Genomic DNA, 17,876 nt, shown 5'->3' with positions numbered 1-17,876 from the left:
GAAGGGAGTGCGAGGAGCTGTTTAACGCATTTGCCCTCCTCTAAGTTCCAATGCGATTTACCTCCCATAAATAAAACCTCTACGCCATAGTGGAACTGTGGGCGGACCAATACATTAAAAGCCGATAGAATTGGCCGCAACGAGGGGCCTCCATACTTTTGCTTAAATTGTTTAAGGCCCCATACTGAGGAGAGAGCCTTTGATTTGAGTGACTGTATGTGATCCCTTCAGTTTAGCTTACTGTTGAACCACATACCCAAATATTTATATTTATCCATTTCTTTGACTCTGACCTCTCACAATTTCCAGTACAAGGAGCTCTTCTTTTTACCCAGGACCATTATTTTGGTCTTTTTTAGGTTGACCATGAGGCATTTTTTTTGGCAATATTCATAAAAGGCATCCAGTTTTTTTGCAAGCCCAACTCTGTCCTATCGGTTATCACAAAATCATCTGCATATAGCAGACAAGATATATGCCCCACACCCATCTTGGGGCTTACACCACCTGCCCTATGTAATATATTAGGTAAATCAGATAAAAACAGGGAGAATAACAATGGGACAAGAACACAGCCCTGCCGCAAACCATTCATTAACTGAATTTTATTAAATATGATTCCATGGGTATCCAAGATAACCTTGGCCCAATTCCTTGAGTGCATTTCCTGAATTAAAGCAAGTACTGCCTTGTTGATTCCAAGCTCTGCCAGTATACTCCACAATAGACAATAGATCTACTGATTTGAAGGCAGCTCGGAAGTTCAGAAAGCAGCAGAATAGGTTACCTCGCACTTCTATTGCCTTTTTTGACATTGCTCATAAACTAAGACAATTGTCGATAGTTGGCCCTCCTTAAACCCACCTTGCTCTATTGGTATCAAGTTATACTGCTCTGCCCAGGTCTTCACTATGCCTAATATTATCTTAGAAAAACATTCTCCCCCACATCCAGCAAACTTATAAGGCAGTAATTCTGAGGTAATGTATCATCCTCTTTTTTATAAATTGGCCTAACGATAGCCCCTTTCCAACTATGTGAAAACTCCCAGAAATTAAAATGTTTTGGAAGGTCGCATTTAAGAAGCTTGCCCACCATTCTCTACTATTTTTTAATATGATTGCAGGTAGATTATTTGGCCCTGAAACTTTAGTTAACTTTAGGGATTGAACAGTTTCTTTTATGTTTTGAAAGAAGTGCAGCCTCATTAGTTCTGTCTCCTCACACCTTATTTCCAAGATCTTTTTCTTATTATTACCATTATACAGATTACTCAAATGGTTAATCCAATTGTCTTCATCCACTAAACACTGCATTTCCTCTTGTACATTTCCCTCTTTTACCAGACGCCAGAATAATCTTATATTATTTGAGTTTATCACTTCTAACATTGTATCCCAATTTTTGGACATATATTCTAATTTCCTGTCTTTCAACTTATTTTTATATTCCAATTTGCCACTCTAAGGCTCCCCATAGTACCCTTATCCGGTCTTTTCCTTAATTCTCTTTCCCATTTTCGTACCCTCAATTTTAAATTTCTACACTCATTATTGAACCAACCATTTGTTCGCACTTATTTCTTAAAGGCGGGCCCTGCTTTTACTTGTATCCTTGGACAGTTTACGACCTACTCAATTGTATGCTCGTACCGGGTTAGAATTGTATCTCCTTGCGCCAGTTCATCAACGGCCCTATAATCAATCATTAAATTATTAACCAATTCCAGGCTATCTTCAATTATGCGCGTTGTTATACGTCTAGGATGTTCAATCTGTAAGGGGACTACTTTTTCTCTTTCCGACTCTTGTTCTATCTTGATTAGTAATTGTAAGAGCCAGTGTTCGCTACCTTCACACTGCAGTATTTCAAATCGTTCTACTTTCGTAAAATATCATATTGGGCAATTGTGATTCCCTGTGTGGAAGGTCTTCCTTGCAGGGCAGTCAGTATTTCACCGTCCATTGGCACAAAATAATCCTATGGATCCAAGGAATTTAACTAAATGTTTATCTTGTTATCAAAATTTGCTCCTGGTACTTGTGCAATGGTTAAAAGGTCTCTAAACAATTTGTCGCTATAGGAAGGATCTAGTTTATGGTTAAAATCTCCTAAGATCATTATCAGATATGGTGCTTTTACTATACTAATAGCCTCTAGGTCCTTCTCTAGCAAATCCAGTTGATTTTCATAATCTAGTATTGCACCTGGCTGAATATATACGTTGATCACTACTATTAGTTCCCTTGCCCGCATACCACTGTACAATTCTACCTGACAGGCTAACAGCCACCTACATTTCACCCGGCCCTGATAATTTCACTTGTGAATGTTATAAAGTATTTTGCCCCACAGAATGTGCCAACATTGACAAAAGTTCTGCAATCAATAGCAAACAACGGAGGAGTTAAGCCAACAATGATGGAGGCAGATTTAATTTAATACCCTAAGTCTAGGACAGAGCATCTGGACTGCAAGGCCTGTAGAGCAACTGTACTCTTAAACATAAATAATAACTACGCTTGAAAGTCCTGGCCCACAGGCTGGATGAATTATTCCTGTATTAATACACAAAGAGCAATCAGGCTTCATCAAAACATACAGACTTTCGATACTATTGGGAATTAAGCTTGCCACATCAAAAAGGGCAACAGGAAAAGAATAAGCACTGTCATAATTGACGTAGATGCAGAGAAGGTATTCAATAGTTTGAGTTGGGAAGAGGGGTGGAGCAGAGGTGCCCATTATTTCATCACTGTTTGCCATTACCATAGAACTGCTACCAAATATGATTAAGGCCTCAGTGAAAATTCTGGGAGTGCTATTTGGTGGGATAGAGGGGAATTGAATTTTTCTGTTTGTGGATGATGACATGTTCAACTCACAGAACCAACCTTGTTGCAGGTACTGTAGAATATTGCTGTGGCACCGTGATATACAATTGCTATACAAAGATCCCTGATTTTACCAATACCTACAGGGAGGGAGGGGAGCAATAAAACCTACACCATTTAAGCTGGCAAAGGAATCAATTAAATACTTCGGGGTAAATATCAAGGAGGAATTAAGTAAACGTATCCTACCAGTGTAACCGAAATACTAGGCAAAATGAAAAAAGATTAACATAGATCAAGAGACAAATACATCTTCTGGCTCATTTGAATAGCTTAAAAATGAACGTCTCCTCCCAGATTCAGTGGCAGACAAGGCATAGATTCATACCATAATGTGAGGGCATTTTTATCGAATTTTTAAACCTTTTAGCCACCATTTCCTTAGAGCAGTCAACTGGCTTATGCAATATTTGTTCGTATCTTCTGATTTGTACTAGACTTAGCACTTTACTTTTTACAGTGCATAAAACTTTACAAATTACTGAAGTATTGTAAATAACAGCGTCACATTATGCTGCTTTGCAGGCGTGGATAGATGTAATTAATTTTATCAACCAATCTTAGAAACTCTTGGCCAAAATTGCAGACATGCTGAACTTTCTTTGTTAAATGTCTTTATGATTATTATGTTATTACAATTACGCATCTGCACTTTATACCGCTAATTGTGATTAGTTTGATATGTTTTTAGTACATCATAAATCAGAAACGTGTTTGACTTGTATACTTCTTTTAAAAACTTGTTCGCACTTTAACGGATTTAGAGCCAGATGTACGACCCTTTTTTGCGTCTGCAAATGGGAGATCCTTCCGCTTGTGACAGTAAAACAGTTCAATGGTATGTACAAATGTTATCTTGCGTGTCACTGACTCACAAAATAGAATTTGCGACTCTAGCTATTAGGAAGGGGTGTCCCTTCTTAACAGCGAGACACACTACTATGTACTCGCAAAACACTTGCTGTTTACCATCTACTTGAAGTAGGTGGTAAAATACTCGCAAATGGGAAGGAGTCCCCAGGGGACTCCTTCCCCTATGTGAGCATGTGAAAACATATTTTTTAAGAGCAGGCAGTGGTCCCTGTGAGTGCTAGCCATTCCCAATGGGGTTGCATATTGCGACTGCCTCATGAATTTTAATGAGGAATGCAATTTGCGACCCCAATGGGAATCGCAAAAAGTGTCTGAAACACTGATGTACATTCACATTTACGAGTCGCACATTGCGAGCCGCAATTGGATGCAATTTGCGACTCGCAAATGTGAATGCTTGTACATCGGGCCCTCCACTATCTAAATTGAGTAAAATGAACTTAAAGCTAGAAAAAGAACAAGGATAGCCAACAATAATCATCAGGATATTAGACATCTCTAATATCACAGCTGCCCCACCGTCAATGCAGTATTCTTTTATGATCAGATGTATCACAAAAAAACATGATCACATTAGCTGTTTCCCCAGTCGAGGTAGAAACCCAAAGGAACACTTGTCCTGCAGATCTTCACTGCATTCGTTTCTTTATCTGGATTAGCAGATCGTTGTCATGAGGAGAATAGATAACCCAAGAAGTTCTCTTGTTTCACTAATTTGGCTGGATGAATGCCTTAAAGACAGCTATGGCCATCGACAGATTTGGTCCCTACTCCCAACATCTGTGAAAGGAGATTCCCCCATGAACAAGTCAGCTTGCCTAATTCTGTCCAATTTCCGAGCATCTTTTTTTAGTGGGCGTGCTGAAAAATGTTTTCTGCTGCCAGAGAGAAATGTAACTCAAAAAATAACAGCTCCTTCAAAATCACCAAATTGTCGTTTTTAAACTCCTAAGAATGGTGTCTGCGGTGGCTGACACAGTGGATAATGGCAGTGACTTTTCAGAGTGGTCAGCTGAGCCTGCTAAACAGCTCCCCACAATACAAGCTTGCCTAAAAATGAAAAAGATTTCGCAATTAAACTGGAACATTTGACCCTTTTATAAGAACGCTGTAAAACTTTATTCCAGTAACATGTGAAGCAAAGCCTGCAATATGACCTATACAACAACCATGCAGTAGCAACTGCTAAGTCTGGATTTTTCAAGAGTGAAAAGTAAAACGTTTGTTGGCATTTAAAATGATAGATTTACCCCTCTTTACGTCAGCACGAAATTTGATTGTGCAGGTGGCAGTATAAAACAATCACCATGACATTAAACATTTTTTTCCAACGGAATCGATATAAAAAACACAATCACATTTAACAGTGTGTAAGAAAATAAGGATTCAAATCATTGAACATGTATTCATAATCTTCAGTGCAAAAATTACTTTTGAACATAATCACATTTCTGCCTAGAGATTGACAGGTCTTACGTGCTGGCCCTAAGTAATCTCTTTAGCTGTATCTCATTCGGCTTCTGCATAATACCTGATGTTCAAACCTCACCTTTATTGTCCAACACATATATAAAACGACTAGCTAGTATAATCTATAAGCGTTTCATAAAGTTTTACTTGTATATGCGTCAATACAAAAACTTGGGTAGTGAAGGCATATAAAAAAATACAATTCAGTAAGGAATACTGGTATATATGAAGCACACATATGTATATGTCCTTATAGGACAACAATCTTTACACTCAAAGAATTATTTACTTGAAGTAGGTGGTTGGATGAACAAGACCTGATTGAAATGAAACTGATTACACGCACTGTGGTAGATGTAGAATTGGAACAAGATTTAAAGGGTGACAGGTATTTCTCGTCACGGTTTTAAGTAATTAGCTTGAGCATCCTCTTAATTAGTGAATTTCACCATCTAAGAGCACAGTTCGACTCTAGCCGCAACATGCATGTCATTGTAGACAAGACATGCCTGTAGATACAGTGAGTGCAAGTTGTATTATCCAGGGATCCTGTAATAATTGGAAGGAGCACACACCTTGCAGATCCAACACTAGTGAAGACACTGCTTTGAGATGTCAAATCCATTTAAGATACCCGCTCTTGCTTTTACCTGAATGGACACCTAAATAAATACAAAACTGACTTATTCCACCACATTTCAGGAAAATGTGCTGCACACTCTTCATGTAATAAAACAAGACAATGGTCCCTTTGGGGGAAGTATAAGCCTCTATGTCCTTGGCAATTATCACAAGACAATCAATTAAATTGCTTGTTAAAGAGATAATAATCAGTTTTTCTTTAATAAAGGCAACTGATATATTTTATCAGAATATGTACAAATATATATATGGACACATTGTACCCAAATGTGCTCCACAAAATGATGCAGTGACAGTGAATACATGAAATAAAGGGCGCAAGGGGTAAATGTAAGGCATATATACGCAACGTTAGAGGCTAATATGTTTGTAAATTTCAATGACACACCTCAAAGTCAGAGATGATGTGAATAATCTTAATTATAATCAATCAATCAATGTACTGACCCTAAAAAATATTATTTTGAGACAGGGTCATCATCCTATGAGTTCAGTCCTGACCTCTCCCTTCCTCCCCTACACAGACAGAGCAGAAATAGGAGCATATACTGCCATCCTGCTAGTTTCAATATTTCATGAAAAAAAAAATGCACCCAATACAAGAGTTCATTAGACAGCCTCACAAACATGGACCATTAATCCTGAGAGATCATACGTAGCAGCCCCTGTGCTTCATCAATGTCCGTGAATAAGTGAAATTTGCCCTTCACCAAAACTTCTAATTTTGATTGCTGAGCAATCATTGCAGGCGCTCCCCTGTCTTTAAACAATTGCAGCATTTTTACGAATTCCTTCCTCCTCCTAGCCGCGACAGCAGACATGTCTGAAAAGATCCGGCATTTAGTGGAAGAGTTAACCGAGAATTGCCTTTGCTTGAAGGCCTTAGAGAGAATAGTTTCTTTCACTCGGATATCTGAAAAATTAACAAGAATAGTCCGGTCAAGGGGTGCTAATCCAAGGCACCTTATGGGTAGGAGTGGTCCCGCATGGCCAGCGTGGGGGAAGGGCCATAAAGGAAGGGCGCGTTACAGGGGTTGGGGGGGAGAGGAGGGCAGGGGGCACAAAACAAAAAAAAGAAGTCTTGGATATGTGCATGTAATTTCCTTCTTTATAGTTGGAAGGCTAAGTATGTTATGAATACTGGATTGGTGTATTTGTTGAAAAATGGGGTACCTAAATGGTTTACTATCAGCTTTGGAGTTCGGGTGTGGGGTGTTTTTTGTGTTCACTCTTTATTATGGGGCTGAAAATTATTTCCTTTAACGTAAATGGCCTAAATAATAAGAAAAAAATGAGAGCAATAGAATTATGGGCCAAAACGCAACAACCTGATGTGATTCTATTACAAGAGACCCATATACCTAGGTTAAAACTTGAGGAATTCTCTATGTTTAAAAGTTGAGCTTCTTGTAGAGCATTTTCTTCATGTTCTGAGTCACAGAGGGGAGTGGCGTAATTTTGTCAGTAAAAAATTAGAGGCCCAGATGGGCCAAGTGGAACAAGGGGGGTCGGGCCGATGGTGCTGGGCCACCTGTGTGATTCCAAATAGAATCAATCCTGTTACGTTAGTGAGTTTTTATGCTCCAACAGAGGATAGACCAGAGATATATGAGGAGCTTTTTCATTCTTTGTTGATGGTCAAGGGTGAGATTATTATTGTTGGGGATTTCAACATTATGATGAACAGAGAGCTGGATTCATCCAGCAAGTCGAAGACACAATTTAAGCCTAAATCTCTTAGGTCTATCAAGAATAATATGTTGCTATTTAACCTGTGGGACCCTTGGCGTAATCAAAATCCGGACAAAAGAAAATATACTTGTTGGTCCGGCAGATTTAATTCGTCCTCTCGAACTGATTTTTTTCTAATTTCACGTAAAATCATTTTTTCTAAACAGACGCTGCTCCACAACGGGTTCTCGGATCATGCAATGATTATTATGGAATTGGGATTGGTAGATAGGGTAAGAACCCCTAAACGTTGGGTCTTTAATAAAAAATATTTGACTGATGACACTTGGGTGGTGGCTATTAAAATTGAGATATCAGCCTTATTTTCTCGGAATATGGGAACTGCCCCCCTCAACTATGTGTGGGACTCCAGGCGTATATTCGAGGCCTGGTGATTGGTAGAGATGCAGCAGATTTTTCAGCAGTTAAGAATAAAAATAAATTGCTCCAACAAAAAATTCAGGCTCTGACTGTACTCAGGCAACAAAATTCTGCTAGATCGGTTCAAGATCAATTAAATGCGGCCAACCGAGAGCTCTCTCAGGAGCTCTATACTCAGAGTGATGAGATCTTTCGCAAGAGCTCACAAAAAATTTATGAAGAGAGTAACTTTACTGGTAAACTCCTGGCGTGGCAGGCCAGAGAGCAAGCCTCGTCTAATCTTATACACTCTCTACATTCTCCAGACACTCTTAGGGATACATCGGTTCTAGCTGAAATTGGAGAAATAATGGTCGCACACTATAAAAGGATCTATAACACTCAATCGACGATAGATCATCAAAAATTATTGAATTATCTGGAAAAGTACTCTCTTCCCACTCTTTCCCCTGTAGATCAAGTTAGCATGGCAACTACATTTACTAGAGAGGAAGTAGAGAAAGTTGGACAACAGCTTCCACTAGGGAAAGCGGCCGGCCCGGATGGGTTTCCCTCAGAGTTTTTTAAAAGTTTTTTTAGTTCCTTCTCAGATTTTTTAGTTCAATTATTAAACTTTATGTTGTCTGGTGGATATGTCCCGGATTCTTTCAGGGAAGGAACAGTAGTAGGTTTTCTTAAAAAGGGTAAACCCCCCAACGATCCGAATTCTTATAGACCCATCACGCTACTGAACACAGATTACAAAATTACCACTAAATTATTATCTACACGATTTAACTCTTTTTCTTCAGATTTGATTCACGCAGACCAGAATGGCTTTGTTGCCGGCAGGCAACTGTTGACTAACACTCATTTTTTAACAGAGGATTTAGATTTTTTTGAGTCACGTAAGGTCCCCGCTTTAATTTTATTATTTGATGCCGAAAAAGCTTTTGATTTGGTGGTATGGGAGACACTTTTTATTATTTTACAGCACTTTGCTATCCCAAAGGTAATTATAAATTTGATTCGGAGTCTTTATTCAGGGGCTAGGGCTAATATTATAATTAATGCCGAGTCTGTGGGGCTAGTATCGGTTAAACGCGGTACTAGACAAGGTTGTCCACTGTCTCCGGTATTATTTGCTTTCTTCATTGAACCCTTAGCAACTGCAATCAGGAAAGCTCCTCTTTTATTCCCCCTATTAATTTGATGCCTAAAGTCAAACTTTACGCAGACGATATCATTTTGTTAATTAAGCCGGAAATGCAATGTCAATCTCATGCACTTCAAATTTTTGAAGAGTTTGAGGCGTTGGGGGGCTATCGGATAAACAAAAAAAAAACGAAATCCTAGTTTGCGGGGGCATTAATCCTGTAATTCACCCTGATTTAAGATCATGCATTAATAACAAACCGAAAAGATATTTGGGGGTTATGTTCTCTCCCTCAGTTTCAGATCTTTACAGTTTGAATTTCGTACCATTGTTACAGAAGGTACGAGCAATGTTTGAAAGATGGAATCCTTTACCATGAACTATTATTGGTCGTGTTGCACTAATTAAGATGTAGGTCCTTCCTTTATTTAATTTTTTATTTTCAACCATACCTTGTGCTCTGCCGGGATCATTCTTCTCCAAAGCTGAATCCTTGTTTTCCTCCTTTATTTGGGAAAAAAGACGCCTCGTATTGCCTTGAATACTTTATTCGAAGATATGGGACAAGGTGGGCTGGCCCTTCCCAATCTTAAAGACTATTATAATGCATATTTGGCTCAATTCATGACCAGATTCAAGGATAACAATCAGCAAATTTTATTAATTTTTTCATTGAGTTGATTTGTGAAGAAACCCAGATTCCCTCCCGCTTAAATTATTTAAATCACCAAAAACAGTCAGGTATAAGGTGCTGCACTGGTTTTTTAAGAGACGTTCAGCACTCCTAAAGAGATACTCCCTTTCTTTTCTCAATACATCCTCTTCCCTCAGCTCGGCTTTCTCATTTTTCGGAGTGGATATTAGCATGGATCTGCTAGAAAAATGGCAGAGGATAGGGTTTAAGAAGTTAAGCGATTATATGGAATATGGCGCTTTGATTAGGATGTCTGATATGTCATACCTGGTTCAAGGTCATTTCTTATTGCTGGGATCGTATCAGTTGATTTATGGAGTTTTGACCCAATTAGACCCTTCACTCCTTTTTTCCCCTGCTCCGTTATTCAATGAATTATTTTTTTTAATACGTGAAAGAAAGCCGGGGGAGTGGAAACGATGCTTAACCGCGAATAGGGACCCGGACTTAAGTCTCAAAGCAATCAATAAGTGGCAAGGGCAGGAAAATATGGTATTAACCCCTGCTATATGGAAGAGAATTAATGAACTGAATTTTTCCGTATTAAAAGGTGCCAACTGGCACAGAATGCTGTTTTTTAGTAAATGGCTTCTGTATTTCACTCCGGCAACAGTTAGTAAAATGTATCCTAATTGCTCTTCCAATTGTTATAGGTGTCTGCATTATAACCCTGCTAATTGGTCTCATGTTGTTGCTCAATGTTCTAAAATTGTACCTTTTTGGGAAGAAATATTTGCATTTATACAAAACCAGTGTAAAATATCAATTTCGGTTAATGTTAAATTGATTTTGTTTGGATTTGATCCTGAATTGATGTTAGATGGGCAACTAGTTAAACTAATATATATAGCTATGGCTGTAGCAAGACCGCTAATTCTTCAGAACTGGCGTTCACAATATTGCCCTAATTTACATGAATGGTGCTATAAAATGCAAAAAGTCAGAAATAGCGAACATTTGTATGCTCAAAGAGTTGGGGCGACTCATAAATTTGAGAAAATCTGGGGTTCGTATTTAGATTTTAATTGATTCAAATTGATTATGTTGGTTTGTTCTTTTTTCAGTGTTTTACCTTCATGAGATGGCCTTATGTGTGGCTTCTGAATTTGTTGTGGTATCTGTATATTATGGCTAGCACATGATATGTTAGCGTATGTTTTTGCTTAGATTATCCAAGACTTCAATAAAAAATAAAAAAAAATTAAAAAGAGACAGGATCATCATCAGAACTAAAATCAAGGTAGTACTAATCTCAACCTCTTGTCACTTTCAGGATACCCCACCTTATATCACTCTTAGGTGGATTAAGCCAGGAGCGAGTACAAAATGTAGCAAAAGAATTCACTGTATCACCGTCAACAGATCGCTTACACCTGGCTTGCATTAGTTTAGAGCTCTAAGCTGGATGTTGTATGTTTCAGAATCTGTCAGAAGGTGACAGAGCGAAGTCTTTTGCCGCATTTTTACTCGCTGGTCTAATGTTCACTGCTGTCATTGTGTACCTAGTAATCTTCCTATCACAACAACAAATTATTCCATACATCTGGAAATGGAAAAAGAGCAGCTGGATAAATCAGATGTTCATCCCTTTTCAATACTTTTTTACATGAAGAAATTAGTTAGTTAATGATCATACATACCAGGTATTTTCTTGGCCCAGCCAATCATATGGACCAGTTCTTTGTCAGCAAGTTTTGTTAGTGACATCATCATGGATGCTTCAGTGAATGGCTTGGCTGGGCTGTTCATTAGCAGTATATTTGGTGGTTCAGCTTCTACTAGTGTCAAAACAAAGTGCTCTGGACTAAGGACACTAGTAGCAATGTCTTTGACCCGGGATCCGTTTTCAATGCTCTTTTTGGACTTGGCGATGCAATGCAGTTGATCTTCTGAATGGCGTCGATGCCGTACGATGCGATAACCACACCGCTCCCGTCTCGTACCTGCATAACAAAACATACTTAGCTTGTTCTCCTTATAACCATTTCTACTTTTCAAATAATTCAAGGATCCTGGAGAATAGACTATGATATGTTTTAACTTGTATCTAACAATAGTTATTTTTAATCATTGTCTTCACATGAAAGAAATGCTTAACTTTAGCAGACAGAAAATATTAAACAGTCTCAATTACAGCTTAGCCCCTATTGTCCAGTGCTATAATTCCTTAGAGGAAGGTATCAAAGAAACATTATCATATGGAACAGGCTGCTTCATTTAGTTAGTCAGATGTTTTTAATTTCTTAGTGCTTGAGTCTCAGAATGCCAGTAGTGACTGTGGTACAGCAGGAGTCATGATCGTTGGATTGTGTTATGAATGGTCAACACCCTCTCACCCAAATTAGGCATTTCCAAATGGCAACCTCATGAAGGTGGATGTCCTGTCAAAACAAAATCTAGATCTCTTACATCATATTTCTTCATCTACAATCACCAATAATAAGGATTCCAAAATGTCGCTGTGTTTATTGACATCTGGTTGGATTGTAAAACATATTGCGATATAACTCACAGGTGGTTGTATGATAAAGGCACACATTGTTAAACAATGCGTGCATCTTAAGCACACATTCCTCTACCACACATGCTTTTACCACACAATTTCGTGGCATAGGCATGAATGGTAAAGGGGCTTGTGTGGCTACGGTTGGTACTCCTCCACCCCCTCACCCCCCAAGTTGTCACTAAATCCCTTCACCTTTACAAACACTACCCTGACACCCCCACCCCCTGCGTTGTCCCTAAACCTACCCTGTATACCCATTCCCCTGCCCCTACCCTAAGGCTGGAAACCCTGCCCCATTACATGCATTACCTCGACCCACCCCCACCCCACGCGCACCTCTGCTCTCCAGAGCACGCAGTGCTGTGTCTGCAGCACACAGCACATCCCGGGAGAGCGTTCCTGCGACAAAAGGCAGAAAATGCTCATGCACTTACTGCCTTTCTTTTCTAATTAAAGTGCAGCTGTGGGCTGATTGTGGGCCTTTGGAAAGTATTTATGTTGATCACAGCGGCCACCAAGGGCTTCATTTAACACAAATACTTTCAAAGGCAAATAATCAGCCCCACAGCTGTGCTTTATTGCTTTATTTAGAAAAGAAATGCAGCAAGTCTACAAACACAAGGTGTGTTTTAAGAATCACCTGAAAGCACATGATCGTGCTTTTAAACTTGATGCATTTCTTTTCTAAATAGAGCTCGGCTGTGGGGCTGATTGTGTGCCTTTTGAAAGTATTTATGTTAAATGCAGCCCTTGATGGGAGCCGTGATGAACATAAATACTTTCAAAAGGCACACAATCAGCCCCGCAGCCGTGCTGCATTAAGATAAGAAATGCAGCAAGTTAAAAAGCACAATGTGTGCTTTCAGATGATCCTGGATCCTGAAAGCACACGTTGTGCTTTTAAACTTACTGCAACGCCCATAGGGCTAAAAGCGCGACAGAAACCCCCCCACCCTCCGGTCGTGTGTCGCAGCCCGGGCTGCTGCGGCTCGAGTTGGACATTGTCTGTAGTCTTTACTTCGGCACACCCTCGTTTTTCACAGGTCTTTAAAGACCATTTGCATATTTACATACCTTTGTAAACTGGTTACTGAGGCTTAGTTTATTTTTTCTGGTTTCAATATCCCCTGGGCCCCCACCGTGACTATTTCTTACATTTGTATTTTACATTTACTGCCATAGTTTGAGAATGCATTTCATGAAAAGGCATATCAAGTAGGGTTGCCAAAACAAAAATGCCAGTCATGTGTTGTTTAAAGAGCCTGCAAGTACCTCGCCTTGACACTAAATAGGGTTATAAATAAAAAACTATGTATTCATTTATAATGTGACTTTTCTTTCTTTGTTCATTCAGGCAGCCCTAGAACACAATTAAAAGTGCTTTCTATTTATATTTGCTATTCAAAGTATGCACAGATAAGTGCTGAAAATACTACTTTAGGTGACTGCTTATTTTTGTACCGTCTGGGACATCAAAATAATGAGCTGACCACCTTAATAAGACTGAAAGTTTGTTGCAGGATCAGCACATTATTTGTTTCCTCCAACCTAGATCCCTGATTAATGCCATAATAGCAATAGTTTAACTTATATCTGAAACCCTAAGCCGCTGTCAATAACTAGCTGAGTTACTTCAAGTGTCTGAGAATGCACCCTGCATTCAGACAACTCATTCCTCATTTTTTCCCTTCACTTTCCTGCTCACCCTGCACTCACACTGATCACAATGCAATCACACTCATCACCATGCTCTCACACCCAGCACTGGCTCACCCTGCACTCAGTGATCACTCTGCACTCACAATACACTTGTGCTGTTCACCCTGTACTTTGCCCTGCAGTCACACAAGCACACTACTCACCCTGCACTCATGTGATACTTCACTCACCTGTAATCCTCACTGCTCAATCTGCAATCTCACTCAAACAAACCCATCACTAACCATACATTTATTTGCCCCACTCAGCACTTACATACGCACCCAAATACATATTGTCACCTTACTCACCCTGCAGTCACTCCTCTTACCCTACTCTCACACTGTTGCATCACTCACCATACACTCACATGGGCACTCCTGCCACCCACATAGTTCAGAGGGTTAATGTGCCTTCTACAAAGAACGTGTGTACCATGCAGATCACAGAACTGAGTGTGAGTAAACTAGGAGCAGCGAAATAAAAAAATTAAATGTTTGTCAGAAAGGTGCTATAGAGAGATGAGGTGCATTGTTGGTGAGTGGTAGTGAGGGAATTCATGGAGGAAATGGGGGAGGGTGACAAAAAAGACTTCTGCACAGAGTGCTGCCAGTGCTAGGGCCACACATGGCTGGGAGTCTTAGCACCCCCCCCCCCCGAAGTTCGGGTCTAGTTGCTCCTCTGATCACAGCGTCTGTCATGGGCTGTTTTTAAAATAAATTCTTTCAAAAGGCTAACCATCTGCCTCACATTTAGAAAAAAAATGCTGCAAGTTTTATATAGTGTGAACTCAACCCAAAAGTATTGGAGCGATTTACATGATTTATTAATTTATTTATTTTTATGCATGGGGAGATTCATTGATTTGCTGAGAATCACAGGATGTTTATCAGACCCGAGACTCAAAACCCATCTCCTAAATCAGCAGCTCGAGCATTATGTTACAACCTCTACCACAAGGTCAGAAGCATTTTCCATACTATATACAACTTTATGCAACAAACAACCATTGAGAAAGCCAATAGTCCTGGCTTCTTGTAGGTGTAGTGTTACTTGTATGATATATCTGGGTGCAATGACAGAAGAAGCAAAATATCAGTCAGATGGCAAACTATGCTAAGCACAGATGTTTAGCTTAATTGCTTTTAAGCCACGCCCTTAATTCCATCAGCCATGCCCCTTTGAGAGACCCCCTGGTTTTTCATCCCACTTAAAGCCCTGGTCTACACATACGGTCAGGTTCTTGGCGCACGTAGCCTTGGCTGCAGCACACAGAGACCTTACTCTTCCACACATAGATTAAAAAAAATAAGAGAGAACATTGCTACCCGACCCCCTCCGGCACCCCGCCCTGAAAACTACCCCCTAGCCCAACTTACGTCACCCCATCTCTTCCTGGTGTCTTCCTGCTTCTGCCTTCCCCACGGTGATGGATCAAGCCCTGATCTTTGGACTGGGTAGGAGTGTTCTGCTTAATTCAGATACTCTGTCCATCACCACCCCCTTTTCTGAATCTGCCTTCCCCACAGCAGCAGTAGCCAGCAGCTAGATCACTCACTGCCTTAACCACGCATATGCCTGGTTAAGGCAAGCGTGGTTGAGCTTGCGTAGTTGGAACACGCATGGTTAAGACTGCAGTGTTCGGACTGTTACCCTTCACGGGAAGACAACTTTAAAATTCTCTGTCTCACTACTTTCAATATGCACTACTTTCAATATATTTCTTCATTTACTAGGAACTGGCATAGGGCAGCACCACAAGTCATTTTTCGGTGCTGCCCTCCGCCAATTCAAAAAAGTAGGAATGCACTGCATTTAGAAGATACATTGTAAAACATACCTGGTCTTTCAGCCAGCGTCGGCGCATCACAATCTACAGTCAACAATTAAACTAATATTGTAGGAGAATGTAAACCATATTGTTGGCTACCAGGAAAATGTTATCTGAATTTATGTGCATCAACACAACCTTTTGAGATAATTGAATCACAGGAAATACACATATTTCAATCAGTCAAGAAAAACATAGAGCAGATCTTACTCATTGAGATACTTGTGTCTCTCTGTCACTCCTACACTATGAAATATATCAAACATGAATTTTTTTAAACACAAACTTTATTGCATTTTCACATACAGACATGCACCACTGTATAGCGATGTATAGAGGAGCACAGTTACCAATCTCCGCGCCATGTGAGTGAAAGCAGCAATTGTTGGAAATGACAGTACAGGTGGAAGAAATGTCAAGGAAATCAAATCTGCCATACATGTGGTCATTGGAATGTGTTTAAAATAATCTTCAAACATAAACAATCAACCTCATCCCTCCCCACCCCCAAACCTCACATCGTCACAATATTCATATATAATATGCAAGTGAGTGGAGACATCCATGTGGGGACAAGACTAGTGGGACAAACGAGCCCATGGACATCAGGCACAATGTGTATACTGGTTCACACCAGACCCAAACCAAATAGCACAACGAGGCAGACCACAATTGGGATACAGGGACATTTTCCCTGTGGCAATTGCAGTAGTTGTCATCTCACGCAGAAAAGCAACACCTTGACATTCAGAAATGGCACAACCTGGGAGCAACGACAATTCACAAATTGCAATACTAAGAATGTTGTGTACATGATCACATGCCCATGTGGTTTGGAATAGGTGGGCATGACCACGAGGCCTGTAAAAACGAGAGTGGGTGAACATAAAAGCAACGTCCGCTGCAAGAAGTCCACAACAAAAATGGCCAGTCATTACTTGAAAAAGCAACACAACCTCAACATCATCTCTTACGCGGATGACACTCAACTGATCCTTTCTCTCACCAATGACCCCAACACTGCCAAAACTAACCTACACGAAGGAATGAAAGAAGTTGCCGAATGGATGAAACACAGCCGTCTGAAACTGAATTCAGATAAAACTGAAGTCCTCATCTTAGGTACATCCCCCTCTGCATGGGACGACTCTTGGTGGCCGGAAGCCCTTGGAAAAGCACCCATCCCGACAGACCACGCACGGAACCTAGGCATTATCCTGGATTCTTCACTTTCAATGAATAGACAAGTCAGCGCCGTATCCTCATCCTGCTTCAACATTCTTCGCATGCTCAAAAAAACATTTCGTTGGATCCCCACCGAGACCAGAAAAACAGTCACCCATGCTCTGGTCACGAGCCGACTGGACTACGGAAACACCCTCTACGCAGGTACTACCGCTAAACTCCAGAAGAAACTCCAACGAATCCAAAACGCCTCAGCCAGGATCATATTAGACATCCCGCGTAACGAACACATCTCTGGTCACCTGAGAGACCTCCACTGGCTACCCGTCAACAAGAGGATCACTTTCCGACTGCTCACCCACGCACACAAATCACTCTACGACATCGGACCAGAATGCCTCAACTCACGACTGTCCTTCTACACCCCCTCCCGCCAACTGCGCTCTTCCAGCCAAGCCCTCGCCACTATACCTCGCATCAACAAGACAACCATGGGAGGCAGATCCTTCTCATACCTGGCTGCTAAAACATGGAACTCACTCCCCACTCACCTTCGCCTTACCCAGAACCACCTAGCATTCAGAAAGCAACTTAAAACGTGGATATTTGACAAATAATCCTCCTCCCCTCCCTAAGCGCCTTGAGACCCTCTGGGTATGTAGTGCACTATATAAATTCTTTGACTTGACTTGACTTGACTTGAACGATTTAAAATGGACTGTAATCGAACACATGCCATCGGAAATAGGTCTATTCCAAAAGGAGCAACGATGGGTGTTCCACCTGGGCACACACACCCAGGGTCTGAACGATGATGTCCCTTGGGGTCAGCTGTC

At 40.4% G+C, this 17,876-nt stretch overlaps 1 protein-coding gene across 1 annotated transcript in view; it reads right to left on the bottom strand.

Moving 5' to 3' along the window:
• The window catches only part of ESR2 (estrogen receptor 2), an 826,997-nt gene that overhangs the window by 370,209 nt on the left and 438,912 nt on the right, over positions 1 to 17,876 (bottom strand). Inside the window, exon 5 of the mRNA XM_086936664.1 lies at positions 11,461 to 11,763. Within this exon, the coding sequence (XP_086792790.1) occupies positions 11,461 to 11,763 (303 nt within the window). The remainder of the gene's footprint in view (positions 1 to 11,460; positions 11,764 to 17,876) is intronic.

This window comes from Lissotriton vulgaris, chromosome 9, assembly GCF_964263255.1.
Source record: "Lissotriton vulgaris chromosome 9, aLisVul1.2, whole genome shotgun sequence".
Classification (NCBI taxonomy): Eukaryota; Metazoa; Chordata; class Amphibia; order Caudata; family Salamandridae; genus Lissotriton; species Lissotriton vulgaris.
The sequence above is the reverse complement of the archived record's forward strand: the minus strand, read 5'-3'. Positions and strand labels throughout refer to the sequence as shown.